The sequence below is a fragment of the Acyrthosiphon pisum genome, chromosome X (genome assembly GCF_005508785.2).
Source record: "Acyrthosiphon pisum isolate AL4f chromosome X, pea_aphid_22Mar2018_4r6ur, whole genome shotgun sequence".
NCBI classification, from domain to species: domain Eukaryota; kingdom Metazoa; phylum Arthropoda; class Insecta; order Hemiptera; family Aphididae; genus Acyrthosiphon; species Acyrthosiphon pisum.
Genome location: NC_042493.1, coordinates 57,076,989 through 57,090,231, shown reverse-complemented (window position 1 = coordinate 57,090,231; position 13,243 = coordinate 57,076,989). Strand labels below are relative to the sequence as shown.

The 13,243-nt window shown below is 28.2% G+C and overlaps 1 protein-coding gene across 1 annotated transcript; it reads right to left on the bottom strand.

Moving 5' to 3' along the window:
• Positions 1–221: 221 nt before the first annotated feature.
• LOC100162097 (RING-box protein 1-like) lies at positions 222–2,410 on the bottom strand. Its single transcript, XM_003244887.4, has 2 exons — positions 1,899–2,410; positions 222–775 (listed from the first exon to the last, which is right to left on the bottom strand). Exon 2 carries the CDS (start codon positions 768–770, stop codon positions 441–443), a length of 330 nt encoding a protein of 109 aa, XP_003244935.1. The 5' UTR covers positions 771–775; positions 1,899–2,410; the 3' UTR covers positions 222–440.
• Between the last annotated feature and the right edge of the window lie 10,833 nt (positions 2,411–13,243).

The window sequence follows — 13,243 nt, the reverse complement described above, 5'->3', positions numbered from 1 at the left end:
ATAGGTGCACAAGTTTTGTAACTTTTTTAAGTTGGTAATAGATTTAAATGTTTATAAAGTTAAATTTAAAACAAAAACAAACTGAAATCATCAAACAATATATATACATACAATATTACTATACTGATTAAACACTAAAGTAATTTAACATTATTAAGTACTGTAATTTAACTCAGTAGTCATTTTTATAAATAAGAAATAATAAAATAAACAAAACAATATTCATCAGTTATATCCATAGTACACAGAGTCGTTTATTGTAAAATGAATTGAATTTAAAATTTTACAGGATAAATATTAATTATATATATTAATTTAGTGGTTGGCAATGTAATTTTTTTTCTTTAAATATTTATATCATGGACATTTTAATAATAATTGAATATTTATTATTCATACAAGTAATGAAATGTAGGTTAAAATGTATTCCAGATGTATTTCTATAAACCATACTTCTGGAGTTCCCATTCTTTGTTATCAAGTGGACATACTTGTCGAGTTGTTAACCAACGAGATATGCAGTGAAGATGAAAAGCATGATTACATGTGCCCCACGCAACTGTACATTCATCTCTAGACCCTACATTTTGATTGGCTTGACACTCGATGCATAAGTCCGTGATGTTATTACGACAAATGGCACAATTGTCCACAACGATGTCCCAAGCCCATAAAGTAACAGCATTCCATTTCTTTATTTCAAATAATTTCTTAACTTTAGGACTACTAATACTTGATAGTGAAGCTTTAACATCTTTATCATCTTCCATATTTCCTATTTCAACATTAAAAATACAATTCAATAAAAATAAAAAAATTTTTAAAATATTAAATTTTAAATGACATGTATGGGTAATTGTAAACTATACACTTTCAAATTTTAAAAAAGCATTCAGCCATAAGCGACACATCATCTTAAATATAAAATAGCAATGACATCTACAATTCTACACAAACATAAGATAATATGTGTTAATATATTAAAAACTAATATCTTTAATTTTTCAAATTGTCCAACTGCTCTCCAGTTTAGTTGGTGCTTAAATTGGAAAAAAAATTAAAAGGGGGATGCAAAAGTGAAAAAAAATGTATTTAAAAAGTAAATTAACTAAAATCCCCGTTTCCTCGATTCAAATACGGTGCTTAGTAGAAATGTAGTTCAATTTTTTTTTTTTACTAAATGTTAACGCTTTTGTATTTTATAAATTAATATTTTAAATATACCTATATAAAGTAAAGATAAGTAATATCTACCCATAATATAGATTGGATCATGTATTCTTTACTAAAATTGTGAAAATAACATTTTTGTATAAAATTCATATTGTTTCTATCAAGACACATAAGTAATAATATATTAACATTAAAATCTAAAAGTAGAAAAAAATTTTAAAATTCAGTAATTATTATGAGGTGTTGCTTTAATGCTTCATACAAAGCTATCTAAAGAAATAATCATTTATAATCAACCTCAAGAAAAATCATTTAAATTTCAGTTCTATAATCTGTTCCAAATAAGAAAGGAACACATAACACCATTGCGCATGAACTTTGAGCTGTCACACAGTCGGTCCCATGTTCATGACAAATCTGCCTATTATTGGCAACATTCTAAGGTGATGATCGTCCATTATTGTCTGTTCAATGCATAAACCTGTACTAGTTTTTGACAACAACTGTTCCAATTCTTATTTGGAACAGTATAGTTCGAAGTTTCCAACAACCTATAATTATACATCTACTAAGGTAATTATATTATAGTCTTATGTTTAAGCACAGTAAAACTAAATATATATAATGTTTGTACTTGGGAGTACAATTTACAATTTAATACTAATATGAACCCTTTAATAATTATTATACTATAGTATCAAAACATAAGAATTTAACATACTTACAGTCGTTAAAATGTGAAAACAACACTGTACTTATATTATGTTTCTATAAACAATGTTTAAGTATAAAAGACAAGACTATACACAGATCAAGGTATCAAACTTTCTAGTGTTCAGAAATACAGGAAAGATTGTTTTGTTTGATGATGATGATGATGCAATATATTATAACCAAAAATCATAAAATTGCCAATAATATAAGGCAATAAATCAATAATAATTGAATAACCTGAACAAAACAAATATTGTGTACACAATAAACCATGTAGGTAATCACAATATCATGAAGAAAAATAAAAGTCCTAAATTCGCTTCTGATAACGACCCGAAATGAATCGCACGATTAAACGGCCACAGGCTGCGCTGCGTGTGCTAGGGTTGATGCTTTAACCTACAAAGCTTAGGGATTATTCATGTTTTTTTGGAAAATATATTATGCATTATTTTGAACCGTGATACTTTTAAGATTTTTTAGCTTGTACGATTAGGTACGCATTAATATGTGCATAACATGTGTATATTTCACATACATTCAACATTCTTAAGAAACAAATAATTTGAGTGTAACAATTATACGGCAGGGTCGGGTTTTACTGAGGGTTTTAAGCGCACTTTCCCCTGTCAGCAGATGCTTGGGAGACATCCGGATGCCGGAATACTATAAAAAAAATTTTAAGCTTTTTGTCTCTCGGTTTAGGAAATTTATGAAAAAAAAATATCAGCTTTGTAAATAAATAGACATTGATTAATGATTAGGTAGTACCTAGGTATTTATATAATTTGGGCTGCAAACATGGGGGGATGAAATTGGTGCATCCAGCGAACATAAAATATTTTAGTATATAGGTATAAACGTCCAAGTGATGATAATATGATTTACTTTAAACAGCGCGGGGGTAGTCCCTGGAAAACTCAAGATTGATAAGGAGTGACATGGACTTCTGCTTCAAAATGCCACCGGATTTTTTTTTTGACATTATTTTGGTTGTACGTAGTATGTAGGTAGGTAATATTTAGAGTAACTATATAAAAATTTGGAAGTATTAAATTTAATTAAACTCTAATTATAATTTATTACTAATGTAACAGTGTGAAAGCTTAATTTCGAAATGTTAATAAATAAAAATATGTTTTGAGATCAATATACTTATTTTTACTCTTCAAATTATGAAGGTTTGATAAAATTATCATAATTTTGGTGTCTACAAACGAATTTTGACTTCTTAGATAATATTGGGTATTTTACATTTTACATTTGTTTACTGCTATAGGGGCCTTAAAAAAAAAATTTGCTCCGAGCATCCGAAAGTTTAAATCCAGCCCTGGCTGTCGGTATAAAACGATCGTTCAAGAAAAATGTAAGGCTACCTAATGTAAGGTACCTAAGTTTAAAGTTGAAAGTAATTTTTTTAACTTGTAAAAGTTATATTGTGTTAATAAAAAAAGAAAGTAACATCACTTAATTAATAATCAGTTATTTTTTTAATAATAATAAAATTATTCTGTTTATTACCTCTAGGTACCTGTTAGAAAAATATATAAACGACCTTGTATGGGAAACTGAGTAAACGAGTTATATTTTTCTTTCCCCAATAATAGTTACTATTTATAACTGTTCTGTTGAATACCGTTAATGTCCTGCTTTGCTTACAGCCAACCTAAGCTAACCTGTTAGAACACCTACAGATGCCAAAGTAAGATAACGATTTGTGTAAATGTGTAGGTGAATATACTATAATATAGTGTTGGTACCTTAATAATTTAAGTGTCGCCATACTCCCCACTCTATAAAACTATAATTAACTTTGATATTTTAAAACTGACTTCCACATATACTTTCCCTTTTAATTTATTAAACCAGTAATCTAAAAACTTTGAAGTAATAGTTTTTTTTACACACGTTTGAATTATTGTAAATTTCTTTATGACTTTAACTTTTATTTAATACAAATAAACAATATATATTTATTGTATTCGTAGAGAAACATGATTCTAGGCACAGCTCTGATCGGCTGGGACAGACGAGAATAATAGTTATGGTGTCACCCCATTTCATTGATTTAAGACGTGTTCACGGTTTTACAACAAAACATGTGCATAACAAGATGTCATTATATAGTATTCGCATAAATTATATTTTATTGTAAGGCTTAAACGACCAGCGTCCGATGCTGTGCTTAAATTTTCGTTAAAGGTGGACTGGAAAATACATCCCACCCAGCTAGCCTATTTATTCAATTTATAACTTCAGTACCTACCTTGGTCATAGAAATGTGGCAATGTTCATAAAAATGCATACAAGTGGGCCGCATCAAAGGTCGCATTATATACAAGTATAAAACCTCAAATATTTGAAGACCTCTGACTTCAGAGCAACAATAATACACATCTCCAATTAATACAATTTTTCAGGAATCGCTTAAAACTGTTATAAAAATTAAAAAATTATTTAAAAAATTAACAAATATATATTTAGATCCGACTTACAGGGTGTTACCACTGGGTATCTTCCCTAATCTTATTATTCACATCACTCTTACTTCACCTATCAAACCTACTTATTATACCAAGAAATGTATAGATTGTAGATTACTTCAAATAAATAAAAAAAAAAAAAAGATCCGACTTCAATTCGTATAAGTAGTAGTTAGTGACAAGTTGTCGAAACCAAATTTTTTTGTTGTAAAAAATAAAAATAAAAACTTGGAGATGTCTCGTTGTTGCACATTTACATGCATATTCGTTATGATTAAGAATAATATTATTAATATGAGAAAAGGATAAACTTATACCTACATAATTGGCCTACACAGTATACATTTATACCTATACATTATTTTAGCACTTATTTTCATAGGAAACAATATTTATTTTTCATAACGTATGATATCAAAACCAAAAATTAAAATTTGGAAAGTCTTGTATTATTGCACTTAAATCAAAACAAGAAATCTCCATTTTCATTATATTTCCGTATTCAACGAATGGATTTGACTGGTTGTTGCACCAAACTACGCAGTTTTTAGATTCTGAGTGGAATGATGAATGTATTGGTATGTGTGTTTTTCTATAAATGTGAAAATGAAAACCTTTGAGTGATATGTTTTAGGAAACTACTGAACCGATCGTTATGATTTTTTTTTTAAATTGAAGAGCTCGTTGCGGAGAAGGTTTATGGCATTTGATCGATTCTCTAACTTAATAAACAAAAGAGTTAAAAATTATAAATTATTATAAATAATGGTCTATTACGTTGCAATCATGTATATACGGCGGCCCGCGGGTTTCCAGCTATCTGCAACCTATCTTTTTTGTCCGAAGGTCAACAATAAGAATTGTTCCGATAAGTTTATCGCTAAAATTAATCTCATGCATCACGCGTACACCAATAATCCAATTATATTTTAAACAATAAAATAACTCCCTAAAGTATATTAATATAATATAAATACTCCTAAAAATCCGGGATGATCAACTATGAGTTCAATACTATTTTAGGTACACTGTATACAATTTTTTTTCAACTACAAAGCTGTACTAATATAATATAGGCTATATTTTATCTCCCATCTCACTGTTACCGCAATCTATTACCTACCTGATAATAATATACTGTTCGTATAACTATACGCGAAACTCGTGGGCAACGCCACGCGGGTTGGCTAAAAATTAAAATATAATATGATTTTGCTTCCATACCTATGCAGAGCGAATTACACCCAAAAGCAGTAATTAATCACAATTTTTTTCCCGGGCAGCGCCAGGTTATTCAGCTAGTAACAATATAAATATAATATAAAATATCCACACTGACAAACCGTCACCGCTCAGAATCGTTTTTCTTATACAATGATATTATATCATTGAATTCAAATTTAATACCATCCATTATACAGTGACCCACTTGTAACCTACTGTACAGCAGAGTGACATCCACTTGCCCCCCTTTTTTCTTATTAATATGCAATTAAAAACTAATTTTGCCCAAAAAATGAAGATATCTTGTTGTAGCTTTGAGATCTTCATTAATCATTTAGTACGGGGTGGTGAGATAAACCTCTTTTTTAATATAACATTTTTAGCAATTTGGGGGATAATATCAAACATGTGAGAAAGCCAATTTCAAAAAGACTTGACGACAAATTCAAATCTGTTTTCCGAATTTTAATCGCTTCAATAGATCAATTGGAAGGTTTGGCAAAAGAACATGTCTAAAATACTATGTTGTACGTGTGTTAGACAAAAACAGAAAATCACGGTATCGAACCCCCTTAAAAAGAAATAATGCCCAGAACTCAGAAGTGACGTACAAGTTTTTCAATAAATCATAATTTTGCAGTCTTGTGAATTACTATTTGAAACATCACGGTTTATTATCATGAACTATTATGAATTATTATTATATTGTATTACGTATGGATAATTATTAAGTTGTTGAGCATTAAAATACATGTGTGATGAACATTTTGAGTTTTTCGTGCAATAATATGTTTCATTAATTTTTAAATTAATTAATGTTTATTTTACTGGATTCTGAGCGGAACGCGTGTACCTATTTCATCATTGAATAGTGATTTTTTCGGGTGGTCGGTAATTGAGATACATTTTATCCACCTGCTTAAGTATTTTAATTTATATTTGTGAACATTTCCTGGACCTGAGTATTGGGACACAAATAAGTATATATTTTTAAAGGGTACCAGGAGATTGTGCAACAAATTAATAGGTAACACAAAAATATACGAATGTACTGCAACTTTTATTAATTGCAGTACCTAGGTAGGGGAACACGGGGTAAAACCGACTGAAAAAATGAATATTTTCATAATAATTCAGGATCTTAAAATAAACGTGATCTGTTTGCACAGTTGTATTAAGTAAATTCTCGTTTACAATATTGAATTAAAATACAGTGGAATATCATTCATATTTATTTTTTAGCAAGCCATTAACTATTTTTAATATTTTATCGGTTTTGCCCCGATACTGGGGCAAAATCGATTTGTAATGGGGCAATATCGATGCATGGTATAACAGATACTAAAATAATGATGAAGAAAAATATAATATTAACCTTTTTTTCAAAGGAACTTAATAAACCAAATCCAAATAACCATTGTATTTAAATATTGTAACTATAGTAGTAATGGTTTCATTAAATTCCCTATGTATTATAAGACATTTATAACTTAATTAATTTTAAATAAAAACAAATTTTAACAACACAAGTTGTTCTTAATAAAATAAAATAATTGATTATTAGTTTGGTATACCTAATCCTAACATATAATAAATAAATAGCAATTATCAAGCATTATAAAAACTGATCGGTTTTGCCCCATCGGTTTTGCCCCGAAGTATATTTTTTACGAAATTGTTGATAAATGATAAGTAACACAATATTATTTAGATAAAATGAGTTAGTGATTGCAAAACAGTCTTTACAAGTTGTAGATTCATACTAGACAAATATGGTAATTGTAGTTTGGTTCTATCATTGTTAAATCTTAAATTCAAAATATGAAATTATAATAATAATTAACTTTAAAATGTTCGTAATCGAATAACAATTCAAACAAAAACGTTGCAGTTGATGTTAACAGCGATAACAACATGTTTCATAATAAGGAATGAAATAAATTTAAAACTTATAATTTTCATCCATAGAATAATGCGAAATAAGCAATATCGGTTTTACCCCAGTATCGGTTTTACCCCGTGTTCCCTATGTACATAATTTTAACACAATGTTAGAATAATTAATATAAAACTAGTTACCTACCTACATAAAATTAGTCAAATACTTATCCATAAGTATTATATAGTATAATATGATACTATATATATACTTATTTAAATTCTTTTTCAATAACTTAAAACTAAATCATTTTAAATAATGAGATACAGCTTTCACAAATTCAAATCTAGTATTTTTACCACCGTATTTTTAAATGCATTGTCGCATTGAATATATCTTATTCTTGTGTATAATTACTATTTATCTGAATTCACACCAACGTTAGGTATTCTTTACTCCTTAGATAGGAATATATATATAGATATATATCACTAAAGAGTAAAGTTGTAACTTATCAAGCCCAGCCATGCAAGAAAATATTGTAGACTATATTATGCTCAAGTTGTACCTACCCTTGTCGCTAATAGCTATCACCAATTATCTTTTTGTAATTTGTAGTAATACTATAAAAACTAATAATTCTAAAATTCTCAAGATATACAATATAGTATACTCGTACACTATTATTAGTATATTTAAATTTTACAAATGTTTAGAATATTTTGGGTTCCTATTAGACTCTTTTATAGGAATAAAATACTTTTAAAAAATATTCTAAATAGTTATTCAGAACTATTTTGGGAAAAGTATTTTATAAGTATTCGCAATACTACCCAAGACTGCAGTAAAAGTCCATATACCTACTTGTTAGAATTTATAAAATATTAAATAATATGCATAAATTACATATTTTGTTAAAATGTTTGTATGTACATAACACAAATACACTGTTATGATATTATAATTAATATAAAATAATTGAAATTAATATAATACAGGCTATAATACAATAATTAAGAATAGGTAATAAATAATAATTATTAATTGCAATTTATTATAAAGCATATATCTCTATAATTAATATTTTTTATTGATTTTCATTTGCTTGTTGCTATTTATCATTTATACCGTACATTTACCCGAAAAAACAAAATAAAGCAACCATACGTACTACTAGCACTTTATGCTACTGTTAGGTATGTGTTACAGTCAACCGTAACATTTCTGAACCGCTTGGTTGGCAGGCGATATCTAACCTGTATATCTTTAACCGTGCTTATACCTACCTGTAAATAACAATACATGCGGTGATTCGTAACTTGACAGCAGTGATGCCATTCCTCACGACAAATACTTACGATATTATAATATCAAGCAACTTTATAAATTATACAATATAATTCTATATAGGTAATATTTTATAATATAAAATAATTTTTCTAATAAAAGTATAAACACTATAAACAGTTCTAATATAAGTATTATATATTTATATATAGCATATTAATGTCTATGAAACATACTATATTACGATACGATAAATTTTACTATACTAACAACCTGGTTGATTCTAAAGTATTGGCTCAAAAGAACGGTTGTAGATATATCTTAAACCGTGCTCAAAAGTATTGGAACGACATGTGTAGCGCACGCTACACTCACCGCGAGAACAACTACCATGCTCCGTATAAGGTCAATGTAAAAAACACTCTTTATATAAAATGTTATGTTATGTTTATTGTTTATTCATAATATAATAATAATCTAGACCGTGGTATATGCCACGATTTAAGAATATATACGTTGCTTAACCTGTATATTATCTAAAGCCGTGATTAATATGACCATTAATTATTATCAATGATATTCCTTTATAATTTCCTATGTTCACTGTTGTAGTGTTGTTTTCAAAAGTGTTGCGAAATATTATAGACTTCATCCAGTTTTAACAAATTTTTATTAATTGTAGCCCCTTTTTCGTTTCCCAGAAATTTAAAGAAATCCTTTAGATCGAGATATGGCTACCAGAGCCCTAAAAAAAACAGTAGATATTATGAGATCAAAAAGTTCTAGAGTCAGGAAGTTATTGCTGTCAGTTGGTCACAACACTAGAAATTATGGTATAAAATGTTTTAAAAACTGTTGCTGAGATATTCTGGCGACACAAATGATGGTTTGTTAAATTTACACTTTATTCACTTTATTTTAATGTTTACTACATAATTGTTTGTATTTTATTCCTTTTAATGGGATAAAGTAATTTGTCCCACTAATGAAATGTGTATCAAGATGAACATGCTTAACATTTAAAGCTCTAGTAAATCTTATCATAAAAGTGTTAATATATTTTAAAACAAGATGATAAATAATGAATGAAATTATGGTTTAAACATCAATAAACTATAAAATATAAATTTTTATATTAGGTATCTTTAAAAAAAGTAATAAAATACTTCCTAAATAGTTTCTATATTTGCTATGTTATGTACTTGTAAGATGGAGACAGAAAATATCTGTGTAGCGTCCTCTTAACTAGTTAGATATATAATAGATATCCAGTATTTAGTATTTTACTTTAAAGGTTAAAGAACAAAATTTTTTTGATTAGTTTAATTTATTATTTGTTAAGTTTGTAATATATTACGTAGGTCATAATATTAAATTGTCACCTATTGGCCATTACCTACCAACTGGCCCTTAAGAAACTAAGATACGGCCGCCTCACAGTTTTTCCCTTCGCCACGTCATTTAAAATAATTTACTAGAGGTCTACTATTCTAATTTTAAATTAATAAACTAAGTCGAAACTGCATATTATTAAACATTATATCTTAAGTTGCATTCAATATTAATTTATTACTGAACTAGAAATGCAAATTACACTTAATAAGGTATTGAATAATAATAAAAACATATTTGAAAATATTTTAACAATTGATTAAAAACACTTAAAATATTTTTTTTTGCAATATGTGATGTCTAAACACACGAATTATCATATTCAATAAATAAACAAAAAAAAAACTACAAATCAGTGTGTTCAGTTTTCCTCCATGATATCAATTATTAATAAAATCTCGATTATATGGTTTTGCCCCACATACGGTAATACCCCGCTTTCCACTACACGGACAATACTTTGTTGGGTGTTTTGTTTTTTTTTTAGATTAATTACCTTGATACATTTTAAAAATTTTTAGTGCATTTTTTTAGGCTAAATATTTTAGATAGGTACTCACTAGAAATGATAAAAAAAAAAAAAAAAAATCGCCCTGAAAAATATAATTACATAATAAGAAAAAAATTAAGGAATTTTATCAAATATTGGAAGAAAATAGAGATAATTTTTGGTCAATAAAATCTTATTGGCAGTCAACCTTGATAATTTAGATAAAATTTTTACAAGTATAAATTAACAAGCGATATAATTTTTTTTCAACATTATGAAGAATCTGCGGTGGCGACGCTAAATTTATATGGCTACATTACCACGGAGACGTGACTAAAAGAGGTCTAAAATAAAAAAGATTATTTAAATTCCAGAAAATAAATAGCAAATTAATATCTGAGAAATCTTGCAATAGCGAAGCATTGCCGTGCCAGCTAGTTATTAATATTATAATTTTTTATTCATTTCTATGGTGATAAACAAAGCGTTGGAAATTAAAATCCCATTTTTATCGTTTTTTCGTAATTTTTCGGTGGTTTTTCCCGTGGCATTAAATAACTATTAAAAAAATCAAATGACCTCTCTAAAGTACCATCTTGATCCAATTTTCTAAAAGATTAGGTTCTACCTATATGTTGAAATCGAAGCACTTCTTCTGGTAGAAATTTTGAATACAGGATATAAAAAAAAATAAAACACCTTTGTAAAACCACTAACTTCTTCACTCCGTTCAGAATCTAAAACCAAGAATAACAATTTTAGTTATTTTGTTGTAATTTAAAAATATTATTCGTGGGCATATGAGACTTTAAAGTATAATATTTTCAAATGTATTTTTTTGGCAAAAATAAATGTAACCTATTGTTGTAAATTACTTTATAATCTAACTATGGATGATTTGCAAATGTTAGTAACAATTACTATTGATCTATCAACATTAATCATTTTCAAAAATGATCTACCTATATTGAATACTACCTATATTTTATATTACATATAGCTTATATTATTTTATAACCGTATATTTTAAGGATTATTATCTTTAGTATAAACCTTTTAATAATTCAGCAACTACTTTTAGAATTTTGATTTAGATAGGTACATCAATATTTTTAAGAAAATCATTTGAAAAATATAAATTTGTATCGCAACAGTACACTCCTTAGTTAGAAGAAAAAATATTAGGAATTTGAAAATATGGTCTTAGGTATACTTAAAAATTCTAAAAATCGAAATTTAAATAAATGTATTTTGGTAAAAATGGTAATGATAATTTTTTCATTAAAATTTTAAGTAATTTTTTTAGACCTTTATATTTTATTATGGGGCCTCTTAAAAAAACTGATCCATGGGCCTTAAGTTTGCCACCCCGACACTTGAAAGTGAAGAAAGTGAATCTAGTAAGTATTTTTGGCAAAAGTGGACCAAAAGTGAAAAAGTGTCATCAGTTTTTAAGAGTCGGACAAACCATAAAATAAAAGCGTGTAAGTGGATATTGCTCCGCTGTACAGTAGGTTGTAAGTGGGTCACTGTAATAGATGGTATTAAATTTGAATTTCAATGATATAATACGCGAAAAACGATTCTGAGCGGAGACGGTATGTCAGGCTAGGATATTTTATGTAGGTATATTATTTAGATTTTTTTACAGACTGAACTAAACGCGAAACCTTGTTTTAAATTTTCAATCCTGACCTATAAATGCCGGTAGGTACCTCATTTGAAGCAAAGTACTCGTATATATTTATATGTATTTGTTAAATGTTAATAAATATTAATATATCATTATTACCACAACATAAAATCTTATAATATATCGAACATCAAATAATATATATTAGGTATTTATAGATTATAATAAATTGAGAGCTACTGATTGGACGTACGTTTCTCCAGCCCCCCCCCCCACATTTTGAATTACAAAATTGTTTTGGCTAAATATTTAGCGTGCAATCAGCGTGAATTGGCGTGAATTGACTAGTTTTGAAATTTGCTTGGCGCTAGGACAAGTTCAAAAATTAAATTGAGAACGCTTTTACAGCCCCTCCTCATCCAAATTTTGAATTTTAAGGACTCTTTTCTGTCTCAATATTTAGCGTGCGATTGGCGTGTATTTGCGTGACCTATTTCAAAACCGTAAACCCAAAGCCCCAAGTACCGTGGGCTTTGCAAATATGAAATACGAAGATCATACGAAATAATTTACGAAATATATAAACTATATACATATATATGTATTTATTTTTATGTAATAATAATTCCGTTAGTAAAACAAAATCATTATGAATTTGAATTTCGATCGTACCTACCTAATGTCACTTTGCCTATTGCCTAAGCCTACGGGATAACCTAATCAGATGATTTTCCCAGTACCGATCGGGCCATGTTGTGTTGTGGGTGATGAATGCTGATGTCTAATGTGGGTTGAGCCGGTCGTCCGCGGGTCTTCTTCAGGTCGTTGTCACTTGTCAACCATTGACTTCCACTATCGACCATCCACTGTCAACTATTGACTCTCAACTCGACTTTCACTGTCTCCATCGACTATATAACTATCGATTATAAAACTATCGACTCTATACAGGGTGATCCATTTACAGT

Excerpts from the sequence above, each read along its gene's own strand:
- LOC100162097 (XM_003244887.4), bottom strand. The coding sequence starts at position 770 with ATGGAAGATGATAAAGATGTTAAAGCTTCACTATCAAGTATTAGTAGT.